Raw genomic sequence first — 20,394 nt, 5'->3', positions numbered from 1 at the left:
TCATTGAAAAGTAGCAGCCGGCTTCCTTCATACATCAGATTGCCAGCTGCCCGATAAGCTTTTAGCAAATGTTCTTTCTCTCGCCAGTTCGCATATTTGGCAATAGCCGCTCTAGGCTTGGAGTTGGACCCCGCAGCCGGTCCCAGCCGGTGCACTCTCTCGCACACAAATGTGGCCGCCGATGCCTCCAGGCCGAAATGCTCCGGCAGCCAGGAATGAAAGAAGTTATAGAGGTCATCCGATGACTTCAGCTCCGGGAGCCCCACAACCCTCAGGTTATTTCGCCGATGGCGGTTTTCCAGGTCGTCCACCTTGTCCTGGAGGGCCGACACCTGGGATTGCAGGCCATCAGCTCGCCTCCGTTCTTCAAGGGCCTCATCCTCCCGGTTGGAAACACGCTGCTCCACCGCCCCCAACCTTTGAGCCTGAGCTTCAAACTTCTCGTGGATGCTCTCCACCGCCGACTGTAATTTGTTGAGTCGGTCCTCCAAAGCGGTCGTGACCAGGCGAGAGATCTCCTGGGCCCAGTCTCCCACCACTGGCGGTGCAGCTTCGGGAGCCGACGCCATTTTCGGGTCCGGCGTGCAGGGTTTGCTCTTAGCAAGTTTGGCCGCTTTAATGGGCATACCGGGGCTCAACCGGATCGGCAAACTCCCCCCGATGTTCCTGGCGGGAGTCCAAGTGCCTTGGCCGTATAAGGGTCGCAAAAGAAAAACGAAGAAATGCAGGTATGTGCCGTTATACAGAAATCGGAGCGCGGAGCCCAGCGGCACACGTCCGATCACCACGCTCGCATCACGTGACCCCCCCTCCAACACAATTCTGTTAGCAAAATTAATGCCATTTCTTACTCTCTTACCGTTATTCCATTCACTATACGCTCTCACAATAAACTTTTCACCATCCACTGTGTAGAAATCTCTCTCAGCAATCGCCTTTCCGCCAGTGCTGTGATTTTCATAGTCTCTGACCGATTCGCTAGATGAGGAATTTCCACCATTGATAACACCAACAAAACCCCAGGACTGTCTGTGAAAAGAAAGAGGGGAACACGTTATCAAGCTGGCCTGTACCATAGGAAAGACCTCCCTCACCATCTCAGAACAGGTCATTTGATGTTCTGCTCTTCATTTCTGTCTTTTGCACTGAATAGATTTTGAATGATAATGGAGGCAGCCATTCAGATAAGTCCATTTCCATGGCTGACAGCCTCTGAAGAGCATTTGAGGGCTTAGGTTGAACTCAAAAAGAGTTAGAGAAAGTGGAGAGAGAAAAAAGTAAGGAAATAAAGAGGGATCTCTTTACTTACAATATCTAAGTTCCCAAAATAGAGTAGAGGAATGGTCTACTGGTTAGAGAAGTGGACCAAGAACTAAGGAAGCTTAGGTTCAAATCCCACTGATGACTTTGTGACCTTGAATAAGTCACTTAATCCTCTGTTGCACCAAGGGCAGGAATCTACCCTGCTGTATCTGACTCCATAAAATGTTTGAGCTCAGATTTGGGAAGCCCAACAAAATCCAGAAAACATACATACAGTAATGTGAAAAAATTAGGATGCCCCATGAAATATTCAGTTCTTTCTTAAGAAATGTTCACCTATCGATGTCAAAATTATTTTTTATATTTTTTAATCTCTGGAAAAGAAAGTGATGTAATTGAAAACTTTCCCTTGATTTACTCATCAAACAAAAGATATCCACAAAAATGTGTATCCTAACTGAGGAATAAATTAGAACATCCCCACATATCCTCCCACTTAAAGTGGCTCAAATCACTTAAAGTGGCTCAAAGGTGCACATGATTAGAACATCGTTTCTCAGCATTTTGCCCTACTTAAACCTCAGACATTTAGTTTGGTATGCTTATGACTGCTACAGGTAAGAGTGAACACCATGGTGAGATCAAACGAGCTGAGGCTTTCAGAAAGAAGACTGTAGCAGTTTATAAAAGTCTGGTAAGGGATTTAAAAAGATCTCAAAAGAATTTGACATCAGCCATTCCATGGTCTGGAAAATAGTGTACAAGTGGAGGACTTTCCAATCAACTGCCAACATGCCCAGGTCTGGCCGTCTAAGCAACTTGACCCCCAAAGCAGAATGCAAGATGCTAAAAGAAGTCTCCAAAAACCCTAAAATGTCATCACGGGACCTACAGCAGGCTCTTGCTACTGTTGATGTGAAAGTGCATGCCTCTACAATAAGAAAGAGACTGCACAAATTTAACATGCATGGGAAGTGTGCAAACATAGTAGATGACAGCAGATAAAGACCCGAATGGTCCATCTAGTCTGTCCAACCTGATTCAAGCTAAAAATTTGTTGTGTTTTTTTTCTTCTTCTTAGCTATTTCTGGGCAAGAATCCAAAGCTCTACCCGATACTATGCTTGGGTTCCTACTGCCGAAAATCTCCATTAAAAACTACTCCAGTCCATCTACACCCTCCCAGCCATTGAAGGCCTCCCCAGCCCATCCTCCACCAAACGACCATATACAGACACAGACCGTGCAAGTCTGCCCAGTACTGGCCTTAGTTCTTCAATATTTACTATTATTTTCTGATTCTAGATCTTCTGTGTTCATCCCATGCTTTTTTGAACTCCGTCACCGTTTTCCTCTCCACCACCTCTCTCGGGAGCACATTCCAGGCATCCACCACCCTCTCCGTAAAGAAGAATTTCCTTACATTGCTCTTGAGTCTCCCACCCCTCAACCTCAAATTATGTCCTCTGATTTTCCCCTTTCTCTGGAAAATATTTTGTTCCACGTTAATACCTTTCAAGTATTTGAACATCTGAATCATATTCTCCCTGTCCCTCCTCTCCTCTAAGGTATACATATTCAGGGCTTTCAGTCTCTCCTCATACGTCTTTTGTCGCATACCTCCTATCATTTTTGTCACCCTCCTCTGAACCGCTTCAAGCCTTTTTGTATCCTTCACCAGATACGGTCTCCAAAATTGAACACAATACTCCAAGGAGCAAGGAGGAAACCTTTGCTCTCTAAGAAAAACATCAAGGCCACACAAATTTGCCAGAGAGAACATAGACAAACACCAGGACTTCTGGAATAGTGTTCTATGGACAGATGAGTTTAAAATTTAATTATTTGAACACCAGAAAACAGGACATGTTTGGCGTACACCAAATACAGCATTCCAGGAAAAGAACTTCATACCAACTGTGAAGCATGGAGGCGGAAGTGTCATGGTTTGTGGATGCTTTGCTGCAGCAGAACCTGGCCAGCTTACCATCATAGAATCCATCATGAATTCTACCGTGTATCGGAGGGTGCTTGAGGAACATGTGAGACCATCTGTAAGAAAATTAAAGTGGAAGCGGAAATGGATCCTGCAACACAACAATGACCCAAAACAAACTAGTAAATCTACCAAGGACTGGCTGAAAACTAAGAAACAGAGAGTCCTGGAGTGACAGAGTCAAAGCCCTGATCTTAATCCCATTGAGAGTGGGGTGATTTGAAACGGGCTGTACATGCAAGAAACTCCTGAAACATCTCACAGCTGAAAGAATTCTGCATTGAGGAGTGGGCCAAACTTTCCTCAGACCGATGTCAGAGACTGGCAGATGGCTTCACAAAGTGTCTCACTGCAGTTATTTCAATCAAAGGGGGTAACACTAGCTATCAGTTAGAATACATATTTTTGTAGATATCTTTTGTTTCATGAGTAAATCAGAGAAGCTTTGTTGTTTACCTGCAATGACATCACTTTCTTTTCCAGAGATAAATTTTTAAAAAAAGATTTGACATCGTTAGGTGAACATTTCTTAAGAAAGAACTGAATATTTCATGGGATGTCCTAATTTTTTCACATGACTGCATTTGATTTCTCTCATCGCCTAACCTTGCTGGGGTGGGTGGGTGAGTTAGTGTGTTCATGTCGTCAAAAGATACCAAATACTCTGAAATTTAAGTATCCCTCTCACTGTCCCCCCCCTCTCCTTTTACAAAACCACAGAAGTAGTTTTTAGTACAGGCCGGCGCACTGAATGCTGTGCGCTGCTCCCAACACTCATAGAAACTCTGAGTGTCGGGAGCAGCACAGAGCATTCAGCGTGCTAGCCTGCGCTAAAAATCGCTTCGGCAGTTTTTGTAAAAGGGTGTGTGTGGTTTATTTTTTATGTAACAAGATTCCCAAAGCGATGTTTAATAAGACTATGTAGAAATACCTGTAAGCAAGATATTCAGGGATACTGACAATTAGTAACCTACAAAAAATCCTTCATAATTGCAATAAAATGAAACATATACTGTAATTGCGTATTCACATCACATAAAAGCAAATTATAAACACGTCATGAGGATAAAGTGTGTTAATAGACTTGATGCTACAAGTAAATAGGAGACAAGCTCCAACCTGTTACGTTAGATTTAATCACCACACACTAAGAAACCCAAGTTCTTAAATGTGTGTGTCAATAGTAAACTACAAATAAAAATATATGAACTATCCACTTAGTGTAAAAGATGAAAAACTGTGGAACTGATGATCTTGATACTTAAGTTTATTAAAAAGTATTCACATAAAAAGGCGCAGAGTAAGAAAACTGTTCAAAGATACACGGTAAAAATGTTGTGGTATGGACCCGATAGGGTCCATGTTTCGGTCACAGAAGACCTTCCTCTGGGGTTTTATCGGATGTAGCCACAATGTACGGTATGCTTTGAAGCAAACGTGTATTAAAATGTGTAACGCTTCCGAAGAGGAAATGCCAGCTAAAGAGCGAGGCCCAACGAAGCTGGTGTGGCAATCTTCATCAGAGAAAGAGTCAATAACCATACATCAGTGGTCTCAATCGCGCGGCCCGGGGGCCACATGCGGCCCGTCAGGTATTATTTTGAGGCCCTCGGTATGTTTATCATAATCACAAAAGTAAAATAAAAGTTTCTTGATCATATGTCTCTTTAGCTATAAATGACAATATTATTATTAAGACTTAGCTAAAAGGAAAGATTTATAAACTTTAAAAGAGATTTACCTCATGCAAAATTGTCATTTCTTTCATTAGACATTAACTATTTTTTCTGCGGCCCTCCAAGTACCTACAAATCCAAAATGTGGCCCTGCAAAGGGTTTGAGTTTGAGACCACTGCCATACATAGTGACTGTTTTGTCCAGGAGGGATACTTCAGCTGGGTTTTATCCATTGCAAAGACACTCTGATGAAAATTTTCATACAGTTTTTCCAATTATGAAGGCATGGACACATGGCCAATATTCAAATGGAGTTATATATGCACCAGTTATCCCTAACATGGGCAGTATCTGGCTGAAAATCTGTCTAAAATGACCCACTATTATCCATATAGTGGCAGGGTGCATGGAGGGCAGAGGAAGATACCTAAAGGTCATACATATGCTCAGCACCAGCTACAAAGACTTAGGGCTCCTTTTACGAAGGTGTGCTAGGGCCTTAACACGCGGAATAGCGCGTGCTAAATTGCCCTGCGTGCTGGCCGCTACCACCTCCTTTTGAGCAGGTGGTAGATTTTCGGCTAGCGCGCACTATAGCGCGCCCTAATCTAGCGCGTGTGCTAAAAACGCTGGCGCACCTTCGTAAAAGGAGCCCTTAGTGAGATGCCACCACTGAATACAGAATGCATAGATTTTTTTAGAAGAAAATGAGTCTTACAGGTACACAGTTCCTGAATTCCCTCATTTTTTTATGTCCTCTTGCTATGGTCTCTACTCTTAACATTACTTTGAGTTTGTATGAATAACGCTATCCTGTCCAATTATTATAGTTCATAAGAACATAAGCAGTGCCTCTGCCGGGTCAGACCAGAGGTCCATCCCGCCCAGCAGTCCGCCCCCGCGGCGGCCCAACAGGTCATGACCTGCCTTAATCACCAGAAGGGGCTCCCTTGCCCCCTAGGTTTCTCATCGAAGTCCTATCTTCCCATCAATGTCCTAACCCTCCGGCCTTGCACCTGCATGACCTAGTGAGCTGTCTATACTTATGCAACACCCCAGCACCTCCCTCAGTACCCCACGATCCCCTTTTCCCTCAGGAATCTGTCCAATCCCTGTTTGAATCCCTGTACTGTACTCTGCCAGATCACTTCCTCGGGGAGCGCATTCCATTTGTCCACGACCCTTTGGGTGAAGAAAAACTTCCTTGCATTTGATTTGAACCTATCTCCCTTCAGTTTCTCTGAGTGCCCCCTCGTACCTGTCGTCCCTTTTAGTCTGAAGAACCTGTCCCTGTCCACCCTCTCTATGCCCCTAAGTATTTTGAAGGTCCCCTGAGCCTCCTCTTTTCCAGAGAGAAGAGCCCCAGTTTATCCAGCCTCTCAGCATATGGGCAGTTTTCCAGCCCTCTTACCAGTTTCGTTGCCCTCCTTTGGACTCTCTCAAGAACTGCCATGTCCTTCTTGAGGTGCGGCGACCAATATTGAACGCAGTATTCCAGATGTGTTCCTTTCTGATATTTTTAGATTGGACACCGCCTTGCTCTTTTTATGCAGATTATTTTTATTCATTATTCATATACCACTTATAGCCTAAGTGGTTTACATTCAGTACTCAAGTGTTTTTTCCTATCTGCCCCGGCGGGCTCACAATCTATCTAATAATGGGGCAATGGGGGGATTAAGTGACTTGCCCAGGGTCACAAGGAGCAGCATGGGATTTGAACCCACAACCTCAGGGTGCTGAGGCTGTAGCTCTAACACACTGTGCCACACACTCCTGGCAGTATAGTAAATACATAATAAATAAAATGAACATTATTCTCGCGCTCAAATACCAGGAAACTGAACGTAGCAATAAAACCAACCACCTGGCAGACATTTTACAGTCATGAGCTGCTCAGCTATCATGATGTCATTCAGTAGGAAAACTGGATCTAAGAAATAACTCCCACTATGAGGCAAGTCTATAAAAAGGAGCACATTTATATTTAGGTGCCAGGAAGGCGCATATTTGGACCCTATTCTATCAAAGGAAAGTAGAACCTAGGTTTCATTATAGAATACTAACTCCCTGTTACTAAGATGCGCTAAGCATTTTAGTGTGCGTTTAGTGCACGCTAAATCTTTTTTTTTAATTGTTTGATAATTTCCATTTAATACAATAATCTCAGTACAGTTCAACGTCGATAAATGTAAAGTATTGCATGTGGGAAGCAGAAACCCGAGATACAACTATACAATGGGAGGGATGTTACTGAATGAGAGTACCCAAGAAAGGGACTTGGGGGTAATGGTGGACATGACAATGAAGCCGACGGCACAGTGCGCAGCGGCTGCTAAGAGAGCGAATAGAATGCTAGGTATAATCAAGAAGGGTATTACAACCAGAACGAAAAAAGTTATCCTGCCGTTGTATCGGGCGATGGTGCGCCTGCATCTGGAGTACTGCGTCCAATATTGGTCGCCGTACCTTAAGAAGGATATGGCGTTACTCGAGAGAGTTCAGAGGAGAGCGACAAGTCTGATAAAAGGTATGGAAAACCTTTCATACGCTGAGAGACTAAAGAAGCTGGATCTCTTTTCCCTGGAGAAGAGGAGACTTAGAGGGGATATGATAGAGACTTACAAGATCATGAAGGGCATAGAGAGAGTGGAGAGGGACAGATTCTTCAAACTTTCGAAAACTACAAGAATGAGAGGGCATTCGGAAAAGTTGAAAGGGGAGAGATTCAAAACAAATGCTAGAAAGTTCTTCTTTACTCAACGTATGGTGGACACCTGGAATGCGCTTCCAGAGGATGTAATAGGGCAGAGTACGGTACTGGGATTTAAGAAAGGATTGGACAATTTCCTGCTGGAAAAGGGGATAGAAGGGTATAAATAGAGGATTACTGGACCTGTTGGGCCGCCACGTGAGCGGGCTCAGGTTTGACCCAGCGGAGGCATTGCTTATGTTCTTATGTACAGCACACAGTATGAGTATAATTTATAAACTTAATAAATTAGAAATCATAGTGCATCTTATCAATAGTAAAGTTAAATAAATAAATTAAAAAAAATCTCATTCCCTATCACACCCTCCCCCCCCTCCCAGAAGACCTGGTTCCATAACGATAGATATAGAATAATTCTTTCATAAGGCTTCTTTTTCTAATTCAATATAACTCTCCCTTATATCATTAAATTTTGCCCATTGATTAGTTAAAAGGGCCTAAAGTCTATATTTTTCACAGACTATTCCTAAACGTTCCCTCACATCTCTTAAGGTAGGTACATTTAGCATACGCCATTGCTGGGCAAGTGTCAATCTAGCAGCTATAAATGCTAAGTCCAAAAGTTTAGATTGAGAAGGTGTTAAGCTTTCTATTCTTACTCCCAACCATGCTCTTTCAGGATTCAGCTTGAGTGGAGTCTGAATTAATCTGCTTACATATTCAAATACTGGCTTTCAAAACTTCTGGATCCTTTCACATTCCCACCACATATGGTGGAATGCACCTCTTTCACCACATCCTTTCCAGCAAGTAGCATCACTCTGCTTGGTACATTTACTAATTAAAACCGGGGTAGTGTGCCAGCGCGTGCACACTAAATCTACGCGCACGCTAACCGCTAACGTGTCCATAGACTAACCTGCACATGTTAGCTTTTAGCACGTGGTTAGCGCATACTAATATTTAGCGCACGCTAAAAAGCATAGTGCACCTCAGTAAAAGGAGCCTTAAGTGTATCAGGACAATCATTCATTCGTTTACCCCTTTTACAAAACCGTAGTGCCGTTTTAAGCACCAGCCGTGGCGGTAACAGCTCCGATACTCATAGGAATTCTATGAGTGCCGGAGCTGTTACCACCGCAGCCAGTGCTAAAAACTACACTACGGTTTTGTAACGGGGGGGGGGGGGATTTATTTAGGTGGATTACAAAAAAAAATAAAATCAATCACATATCAACACGAAACATATAATAAACAAACTCTTCAACAAGCAGTAGAGTCCGTCAGTGCTTTAGGTATTACAAACCTTATACCAGAGGGCGGGTAAGCCAAAAAAATAAAACGGGTCTTCGATAATTTCTTAAACTGACCCTAGTCATTAATAAGGCATATTGGGAAAACCTAGAGTGTCTTATTTTATACCTTTTTTTGTGGAATTCTCTCCCTCTGTATCTCAGATCGGAAACCTCCTTTCGCTAATTCAAAATAGGACTTAAGAGCTATTTTTTGGCCTAACCGTTGGGGGCCTTGTTGTTAATCCCCCCCCTAACTTGCTTTTCAATGCCGATCCTATAAATAGCACCTAGATTAGGCATCGCTAGGCGCCCTAATCACTTATGCACAGCAATGTCTAATGAAAATTTGCATGCAACTAAATGATTTTTAATGGGTTAATCAGCGTGGTAATTGACCATGCCATTAAAAACTCATTAAAAATCAATTTTTTTAAATGCAAATTTAGGTTGCACATGGATATCAGTATTGGAGTCTGGCACAGGGACAAATCTGCCTCCGTGGGATCTATCTCTATCCCCTTGAGTTCTGTCCCTGATAGAGGCGCGTGCAGATGAGGACAGAGCTTGCAGGGATGAGACAAGGACAGAACTCCTAGGGATGGAGATAGATCCTGAGAGGATAAGGACAAAATTTGTCCCTCTGTCATTTTCTAATGAGCACAGCACCTAGCGACTTCTATGTCGAGGCAGCCCTCTGACACTTAATGATGCCTATCTGAAAAGTAGGCATGGTTAGGGGCAGAGAATAGGCATGGTTGACTTAGGCCTCGCTAGGCATTCGAGTTAAGTGCCAGTACAAGCTGGCCTAATATACTGGCACCTACCTCTATGATGCCTAGCAATACCTAGGCACCGCTAGGCATAGTTCTATAAACGACGCCTAGCAGTTAATCGACAGTCATGCAGCTTGGCACCTATAAGTTATGCGCCATTTATAGAATTAGGGCCTTCATGCCTCAAATGGGGAAGCTCTGTGTTTGCGTTACACAACCTGTTTTATTTAATTTGACCAATTGTTTTTTGTCTTATTTGAACATCAAGGTTTTTTTTAAAGTTTTTATTAAAATTTGATATCCCGCCCAAGGGCCTTAGCCATCCAAATCAAAACTCAAGTAAAAAAAAAAAAAAAAAAAACAATAAAGTTTTAAAAAGAAGAAACTCCATTTCTTTAAAAGCAGTAAAAGAAAATCAAACAAATTATTTTACCAGCGAGAATATGCTAACAGGCAAAACGTCCATGCCCGAGAGAAAAAATGGAAAAGATTAAATGCAGAAAGTATCTTTAAACAAATAGGTTTTTGAAGCTGAGCAGAATTCTGAATACGAATGAATGTTTTATGCTAACATCAAAGGGTAGTGAATTCCCTAAAGTGGGTCCTATAACACTGAAGGTCTTTGAACGGGCTGAATCAAAAACTTGATGAAGAGAGGGAACATACAATTGATCTAATTGTGAAGAGCTAAGACATCTAGTTGGTATATATGGGGTTAAATGGCGAGATATCATAAACCAGAATAAGTTATATATATAAAGGAAAATTAATTTGAATGCATTTCTAAGTGTAACCAGTAGCCAATGTTCTGTTTTAAGGAGTGGTATAAAAATAGGTAGAAACAAGAAAGGATGTCAAATCAGTTTTTGACCAAGGATGTGTCTGATGGTCTCAAGTGATATTTGAAACTAGCTTGTCTATGTGGGTTGCTGTTTTGATAGCCCCTATTAGACACTGAGGACTTATCTCCCTTTTAGTTAAGATAAGTTACGTTATCCTGAATATTCTGAGGGTATTAAGGAGTGGTATGACATGATCATAGTTTTCTAAATATTAATAGCATTATTTTCTTTATTATTTTTACTATACCCCACTTTGATTTGCTATTGTGAAAATAAGTGGCTTTAGCACATTTATATAAATAATAAGTAACCAGGCAAACCATTCCATATTCGAGGGACTTTGACACCCCTGTTCTAGGGTCAGCAATGGAAAATGCTGCAGCTTTCGTATCAGCATAATCATACTGTCCATAAATGAACAGTTTCTACGTGTGATATGCTAGTTAGCTAACCATAATGCACAAGTAGGATGATGGATCCTCAGAACTTCTGTAAAATACAAGGGAACTTCCCCATGAATTATCTGATGAATTAAAATCAACACCTTAAATAAAATCCTTCTGGACACAGGCAACCAGTGCCGATATTATAGGCATGACCACTCCTAGCATGCATGCAAATAGATTGCTAAAAACAATGCATGTAAAATTACACCTGCTGTGTGCTCCCCCCACACTCGACTTCACCCATCTGCACGCCCACCTTAAAAGTACATACATTTAGGCGCCACTGAATAGAATATATATGCCTTTGTCAGCAAATCTGGTCATTTATATGTATTCTTGGCACCTGAGGCAAAAGTTGTAAAATTTTGAGAATGGACTGAAGTATGAAAATATATGGCTAATTTATAGTGTGAATCTTTATTCAAAATGATTTATGGGGTTAACTTTGGCATTAAGCTAATAAATTGTTTTGGTTTTTTTTAAGTTCAATAAGTTTTATTGAGTTTTAGTAAATAAAACCAACATGAAACAACATAAGAGAAACACATACAGAGGTGTGAATACAAGAACAGGCACACAACAGCAGTAATTGTATATCAAAATAAGTGAAGTATGTCATATATCACACAGGATGATAACAATAGAATAACCCAGTAATTATATTTCAATGCAGCTCAGACATAAGGGGAAAAAGAAACCTCCATAAGTAAATTCCAATTACGTTCAAAGGCATGTAAAGATTTATTTTTTATGGCTGCAGCACGTTCATATTTGGCCGTAACACATACGGTGTTCCACCACATGATGTAGGTAGGTACTGTAAGGTTCTTCCAGTTTTGTAAGACCAATTTGATGGCCAATTGTAACAACAAAGTGAAGAGTTTCATATCTGTCTCAGGTATCTCTTGAGCTAAGGCGCAAGCTCCAAGAATCACAACATCAGGAGTAAGAGGTTTATCAATGCAAAAAATGTCACATATTTTTTCCCATATAGATAGCCAAAAGGGATGGATCAAAGAGCAATAAAACAATTGGTGTAGGAAAGTGCCTCTTTCAGTTTTACAAGACCAGCAATAACCACGTTCTGAATCCTTAAAATGAGACAATTTATGTGGTGTCCATATGGCCCTGTGCAGTACAAAAAAGATAGATTGCTTCAGAGATGAAGAGCAAGAAAAGTGCAATGACGAGCGCCACACCAGTTTCCATTTGTCCTGCAATGATGGAATTTGTAGATCAAATTCCCACGTGTGTTCAGTGCCAAGGGGGCGATGATATTTAACAGCTTGAAGATATTTGTACCAGTTGGCAGCACAGCCCTTAATGGCATGTAATTTGGTTATCATAGAAAGCCAACCAGGAGGATCCGAAGTAAGAGGAGAGGTTTCTCATGGATGACGATATACAATTAATCAACTGTATCCAAGGAAAATGTTGCGTGTGAGAAAGATTGAAACGTTGTTGAAGCTGGGAAAACGACATCCATGAGGAATCATCCCGAAGGTCTTGAACAGTCCAGACACCAGCTTTCTGCCACACAGGCCAAGAAACTAGAGCCTCATTGATTCTGAATGCAGGGTTATTCCAGAGAGGAGTATGTAGAGTGGATACCCAAGAATGATCCATGCAATTTTCAAATAGAGCAACTGCGGCTTTCGTACTGCGTAGAATAGGATTGGCAGATTTGGGCAATTGCTGGAAAGGTAATAGATGAAGAGGATGATCTTTATGACATTGAGATTCCCAAGTGTGCCAGATCGGATAGTATTCTGGTGAAACAGGCATGAACCAGTACGAAGTTTGTTGCATAATAAAAGCAGCATGGTAGGTATGGAAATCAGGGAAGCAAACACCTCCATGTTCTTTGCTGGCCTTCAATTTATTCAAGGCAATTCTCGGCGGTTTGGATTTCCACAAAAATGTAGTAAGAGACTTTTCGACATTCTTGTAAAAAGAATCAGGAAAAAAAATAGGAATCATAAAGAAAATAGTTGATCTTCGGGGCAATCATCATTTTAATAGTGCTTAACCGACCCCACCATGTGAGGCGTAAAGGAGACCTATCTCAGGAGAAGTTCTTTAACCATAGATGTGATTTTATCAACATTGAGAGATAAAGTTTTCGGCAATTGTAGGTGCAAAGTAGATTCCGAGGTATTTCAAAGTTGTATCAGACCATGCAAAGCTGAATTGTTGGAGAACATATTTAGACTCGGGATGGTTAAGTGGCATGATTTCGGATTTTGATAGGTTAAGTTTGTAACCGGAGACCATGGAATAGTCGGTGATGGAGTTCAAGATTGAAGGGAGCGAGTCAGGAGTAGTATAAAGTAGTATGTCGTCGGCATATGCCGAATACTTGATCTGAGCTTCGTCCAATTCAATTCCCTTGATGGTATCATTTTGCTTGATGTATAGGAGAAGAGGCTCCAAAGCTATATTAAAAAGCAAGGGAGACAGTGGACAACCTTGGCGCGTGCCTCTGCTGGGATGAAAAGAGGACGATAGTTGGTTGTTTATGAGAATTCTGGTGGAAGGTAAAGTGTATAACACTCTAATCATGTTGATAGCTTGTTCCGAGAATCCAAAGTGTTTTAATGCATCAAAAAGGAAAGTCCATTCAACCCTGTCAAAGGCTTTCTCAGCGTCGAGACCAATAGCAAGAAAGGGTATGTCTGAAGTTTCTATACACTGAAGGATATTGAAAAAAAGCCGTGTATTGTCATGAGAGAGACGACCATACATGAAACCAGTTTGCTCATAAGATATCAATCGAGGTAGCAGATTTTGGAGTCTCACCGCCATCACCTTTGCGTAGATCTTAGCATCCACGTTTATCATGGACAGTGGACGATAACTCTGAACTTGTTTGTCCTTACCTGCCTTAGGTAGTAACACAATCACAGCTTCCGTGAAAGATCCATAGATTTCTCGAGTTTGAATCAGGTGTACAAAAAAGTCACGCAGCAGCGGGAGGAAAAAGGACTGGAAAGTGATGTAGAACTCTACTGGAAAGCCATCTGGACCAGGAGTCTTCCCTCTAGCCATGGAGAACAGAGCACTTTCAATATCAGCTGTGGTGATAGGTGTATAAAAGGACTCATTGTCAGCAGTGGTTAGTTTAGGTAGATCAACCTTTTCCAGAAAATTGGTGATGCTTGCAGAAGGAGGCGATTGAGAGGTATAAAGCTCTTGATAATATTCATGAAATCTGGACAAAATAGCTGATTTGGATGTGAGATTAATACAAAACTGAGATTAATACAAAACACCGCCGTTCGCCTAATTTTCGGACTTAGAAAAAACGACCACATCAGCCCCTACTATAAAAAGCTGCACTGGCTTCCAATAGAAGTGCGAATTCTATTCAAATTCGTTTGCACCTGTTTCAAACAAGCCTGGGGACTAGCACCTTCATACCTACAAACTCACTTCACCCTACACAACCCCACAAGAACGACCAGAAACAAAAACATCTTTGCATACCCAAAGACTACAGGCTGCAGATACAAATCCTTCTTGGACAGAACCTTTAAGTTCCAAGCGAACAGACAGCAAACCTGGCTGAAAAACCACATAAACGAACCAAATATGACTTATAATGCATTCCGCAAATCGATCAAAACCACCCTATTCGCTAAATTCATTGACTAAAACGGTCCCCTCCCCCACTAAGACCCCCCTCATGGATGTTCTAAATCCTTCAGACACTCATTACCCTTAGATCTCCAATTAATATGTAAGTTTACCATTTAGACTATTGTACGGCATCTAGACTCTTTGTTCGGCACTGTATTTAACTTATTGTATAGTATTGTATTTAGACTCACTGTATTGTATTATATGTGGATTTATTGTATTGTATTAGCATTGTACTGTACTAAGACCTTTGTTATTCGCTGAATGTCCAGCCTTCTTACAATGTAAACCGCCTAAAAGTCGCCTGACTATGGCGGTATAGAAAAATAAAGTTATTATTATTATTATCATGTTTTGATTTAATAGAAGTTATGAAAGTTCTTTCTGATTGGGACTTCAAGTAGTTAGTATTATATTCAGACTTATGTATTGTATTGTATTCAGACTTATGTATTGTATTGTGTTCAGATTTTTGTATTATATTGTAGTTAGACTCGTACTATATGGTACTGTATTGTATACAGAATCTTTGTATTGTATTGTATTGTATTGTATGTTGACTTATTGTATTGTATTGAGACCTCTTGTTATTCGCTGATTGTCCAGCCTTCTTACACTGTAAACCGCCTAGAAGTCGATTGACTATGGCGGTATAGAAAAATAAAGTTATTATTATTATTATTATATTATTAGCCAACAGGTGACCAGAGTTGTCATGTTCCGCATAGTAGGATGCATCTTTCATAAATAGCGTTTTTCCAGCAGAGGCAGCAAGCATGGTATTGTAATTGAGTCTAAGGTTCCCCAATTGACTAAGAAGAACCTTGTTGGATGGATCAGTATTGAAGAGCAATTCCATCGATGAGATTTGAGATTCTAATTGAGAGCGACGAGTCACAAATTCCTTGTTTTTCTTAGATTTATAAGAAATAATCACACCTCGAAGATAGGCTTTCAGAGAATCCCAAAAATTGGTCCACGAGGTGTGTTCAATCGAGTTAAATTCAAGAAATTCTTTAATAAGCTCATTCAGATATTCCACAAAAGCAGGATCATCTAAAAGCGAGGTGTCAAATCTCCAACACGGTCTTGGTGTAATTAGATGTAGAAGATTAAGCTCTATAGTAATCAGTGCATGGTCAGACACAAGGATAGGATGAATGGTGGTGTCCGAAACACTAGGAAGTAGGGAAGCAGAAGTTAAGAAATAATCAATTCTTGAAAGAGATGAATGTGGTGAAGAAAAAAAGGAGAAAGCTTGTGTGGATGGATGAGCAATTCTCCATGGGTCACAGAGGTTGAGATGTTGAATAATGTCTTGCAAAGCCGACCACGCTTTAGATGGCTTGTATGGAGCTGATGATCGTCTGTCTATTAAAGGATCTAGGACAATGTTAAAGTCGCCGCCAATGAGGAATGGTAATCCACCCAGAGCAGTGACAGAGTCTGCTAAATCATGAAAAAATTCAGGGCAATCTTTGTTCGGGGCGTAGATGTTATATATAGCCAAAGATGTTAATTTATGGGATAAGGTCACTCTTACCCATCTACCCTTAGTATCACATGCTTGATCAGTAACCAATATGTCAGGATGTTTCTTTATTAGAATGATGACCCCATTTTTTTGTCATGAGCAGGAGAAAAAGTGCGTTTCTTGTAGTAGTACCACATCAGGGTGTAGCTGGGATAAGTATTGAGATATTTTAATCTTTTTTAAGGGGTTATTCAAACCTTTCATGTTAAGTGATAAACATTTGAGAGGCATTTAAACACAATAACATAATATAAACATAGGTTGTGCATAAAGTCAAAAGAACAGTAACACCTCCATATTGTGATAACTCACCAGGCCGCATGAAACACATGACAAGGGGGTAGACCAACGGGTCAGTGAGTGAGGAGAGAACAGCAGACAGGAACAAGCCACAGCAGAGCCCTGCCATTAGCCATGTGTTCGTAGTGATAACAGTTGAAAAGAAGATAAGGTAGCAAGCAACAGATAAGAACAGGGGGAACAGGGACAATTCAGAATAGAGAATATGACAAAGATCTCAAATGTTGACAGAAAAAGCAACACCATGACAATATTATGCAAGTGTCCAAGGTATTAATAAAAATAGCTTGCTAGGCATAAGAGTGAAGGGGTCAAGAGAGAGAAGTAGTGAAGTGAGGAAAGATACAGACAAAATGGAGCACTTGCCTTAAATATGACTGCTGCAGTAAGTAATAGTAGCAATTGGGCACAGAAAGACAAGGAAAACGTGGAAAGAGGCAATAAGAGAGGGAAGAAAATGACATCATTTAGCAGCGACAATAAAATAAAAATCGTGCAGCAATGCAGACATCTGAACACAGAAAGCCATAGATATGAGATTGGTATAAAGGAAATATAGAGGCAAAAGTATCAGCCAAAGAGAACAGCGTAGCATAACAAAAAGCATTCAAATGCAGTGGATCCAAGCAACAATAAAACACTCATGTAGCATCGATGGTACTAGGAGAGATAGATTCCAAGTAGTCCCCAAGCAGGTTAGCATCAGTAAAGTCCTTGGTGCGATTTTGTAGTGTGACTCTTAGACGAGCAGGATAGTACATGCCGAAACGAGCATTAAGGGCTTTCAGTCGGGGCCGGTATTCAAGAAGTTGTTTCCGGAGGTGGGTTGAGTTTTTAATTAAGTCCGGGACAAACATCAAGTTTCTACCCTCAAACTTCAAAGGCGCTTTCAGTTTAGCCCGCTGCATTATCTCAAGTGTTTGGCTGAAGCGCAGCAGGCTCACAATAATTGGCCTAGGGAAATTTTCACGAGGCACACGCTGTGAGCTGATGCGGTGAGCCGCCTCAATCTCCAAGAGCTGTGTGAAGGTGATGTCGAGCAAGGTAGGTATGGTGTCCTGGAGAAATTTAATCAGATTTTGACCTTCACGACCCTCCGATATTCCAAGTATCCTAAAGTTTCATTTTCGTGCTCGATCGTTCGCATCGTCCAGATCTTTCTCGAGTTGCACCACGCGTTTAAAATGGCGCTGCAGTTCCTTAACATTTTCATCAGTAGCACACTGTTTGAGTTCTAGCGATTCCACACGAGTGCGAAAGTGCAAGATGTCTGTTTTCATTATGGAAACGTCTTGCTTAATATCCTCAATGCCACTATTAGTCTCAGAAAGCAAGTCTTTCAAAGAGCGCATTTCTTCCAGTAATATAGACATCGATGCATCTTCCGGTTTTGAGGCCTGCGCTTTAGCAGGAGAAGGAGGATCAATTTTTGTGCGCTTACCACTTTTGGAAGCAGACATTTTCCAGCAGCCGAATGGCAGAATAATCCTGACCCCACAAGATATATTTCCGATCCGAAGTGAAAGGAACAAGAAAGAGTTATCACGATTCTAAGCAGAGTTCTGCCGGAGCTCAAATTCAAGCTGCCATTCTGTCCGAAGCTCACTAGCGCCCCCGCTAATAAATTGTTTAAGTTGAAAATTTAGACATGACTGTGGCGTAACTTGATTGGACAACATAATACGGTATTTGGCTTGAAAATCTGCTTTAATATGAGAGGGCTTGAAAATGTTCTGTATGGGTCTAAAATGTAAATGAATAATTTGATAATACCTGCTATCCTCTTGTCTTTATCCATTTAAGCATGACCGTATAAATAGCTGTTCTTGGATAACTTATCCATTTAAAATTTAGGACCACACGTTCAGTGGTCCTTCAGTGGAAGCAATAGATGAAAATGGGTTTTAGAGAAAGGTCAATGTTTACTAAACAAAAGAAAGTTATGAACTGACCAATACACCACATTCTCAAAATATTAACCTCATTTTCTACCCACATCCAACAGACTGCTAAAGCCTGTCGCTTCTATCTCTACAATTAACAAAAAAAGAGATCAGCCAGTTAGAGAGGAGTTACGGGGGGGGGGGGGGCGTCAAGATAGCGGCGGTATGAGAAGCCGCAGGTAACACGGCTCTAACAGTCTCTGCCGTTTCCCTTCATAACTGCAGGAAAAATTGGGAGTCGCTGCCTCACAGCCTTGTTTTGATTACTTCTAAGTCTGGGAGGCCTTTGGGACCTAGTCTTGTAAGCGAACTGAGGCAGCGCCTTTTAATTATGCCGCACACGAAGAGGAAAGGGGTGGTTAGAGCTGTTACCAAAATTATTACAGGATGAGAAAGAATATATATTAATTTCATTACTGCATCCTAAAACACCGGTGTTATACCTCCTTCCAAACTTTGGAGAAGCCAAGGGAGACCCATAGTCTCAAGTCGAGGATCCATGTTTGAACCCTTGTCTGTATATGTGGATAGTTTTTTGAGTCCCCTTGTCATCAAACATTTTTCATATATACGCGATTCTACAGAATTTATGATCAAATTGCATGAAACAACAGAAGTATCGAGTATTACATACATGGTATCATTAGACGTCAGATCTCTTTACACAGTAATTCCTCAAAATGAAGCTTTAGAAGTTGTGTGAGAGGAGTTAGAGAGAGAAGATCAAGAGGGGCAGGGCAGCCAGGTTTCTATTGAAGTGATTATGCGTTTAATAGAAATAGCTATGAAGAACAATTATGAGGAACGCACATTCAAGCAGATATCAGGGGTCGCTATGGGGGCCACTATGGCTCCGTCAGTAGCTAATTTGTTCATGAAAGCATTTGAACATAAATGGGTGTTGGACAATCTTTTGGGTTTGTTTTATAGACGATATTTTTTTGCTATGATCAGGCACGGAACAAGAGCTGGAAGGATTTTTTGAATGGTTGAACAATAGACACAACTATAAAGTTTAATATGGAAAAAGACGAAACAACAATAGCCTATTTAGATTTAAAGATCACTAAAAGGGAATCATTTTTTGAAACGATGGTACATCAAAAACCCACTGATAGGAACACCTTATTGTTTTACATTAGTTGCCAACCCAAATTTTTAAAAGACAGTCTTCCATTATCTTCATTTTTACGCTACAGAAGGAATTGTTCAACCCTGGAAGCTTACAAAGAACAAGCTAAGCAATTACGTCAGAAATTAATCTACAGGGGTTACCCCGAGAGAGCTATCAAATCTGCCTACACTAGAGCTAGGGATTTATTGTTTATGTTGAATCAATTTTTATTATCAAAATATACAAAATCACAAACCAACAAGCACGAATCACAATTACAAAGAATAATCAGATACAAGAGATCGGATTCAACACCCCTCCCACCCCACCCCCACCCCAAACCCCCTGATCTGACAAATAGCAGAACCCTAGTGCAGTAGGCTTGGACTCAGATAACCCACTGCCAGCGAGAAAAGTTAAACTCCAACACTGAGAAGAGAGAAAAAAAAAAAAAAAAAAAAAAGGGGTGGGGAAGGGGGGGGAAAAGAAATAGAAGGTGCCCTGGTGCCCTCACAAAAATACAACAAGCTCGGGGCCCAGAGAGAATTACAATAAATTAAGGATGTCACTTCGAGCACGTGGTGCTAATGAAAAAAGATAAGAATCCCAGATCCGCAGAAATTGGCGTTTTCTTCGCAGGCTAAAAGACGCATCCTTCCGCTCCAACAGCAGCAGAGCATGCAAACGATTCCTCCAAGCCCAAAAGGAGGGCAAGGTATCTCCAATCCAAACAGCCAGAATCACCTTCTTCCCCAGGACACCCACCCGTCTCATAAACTGCCGCTGACCCGAATCAGACAAACGAAAGGCCTCATATTTATCCAGCAGGAGACCAGCAGCAGAAAGGGGGAGTGCTTTAC

General features: G+C 41.2%; 1 protein-coding gene across 1 annotated transcript in view; it reads right to left on the bottom strand.

Moving 5' to 3' along the window:
• CEMIP2 (cell migration inducing hyaluronidase 2) overlaps positions 1 to 20,394 on the bottom strand; it is a 181,318-nt gene that overhangs the window by 73,305 nt on the left and 87,619 nt on the right. Inside the window, exon 5 of the mRNA XM_033962543.1 lies at positions 860 to 1,029. Within this exon, the coding sequence (XP_033818434.1) occupies positions 860 to 1,029 (170 nt within the window). The remainder of the gene's footprint in view (positions 1 to 859; positions 1,030 to 20,394) is intronic.

This window comes from Geotrypetes seraphini, chromosome 1 (assembly GCF_902459505.1).
Source record: "Geotrypetes seraphini chromosome 1, aGeoSer1.1, whole genome shotgun sequence".
Classification (NCBI taxonomy): domain Eukaryota; kingdom Metazoa; phylum Chordata; class Amphibia; order Gymnophiona; family Dermophiidae; genus Geotrypetes; species Geotrypetes seraphini.
This window is presented reverse-complemented; position numbering and strand designations above follow the sequence as displayed.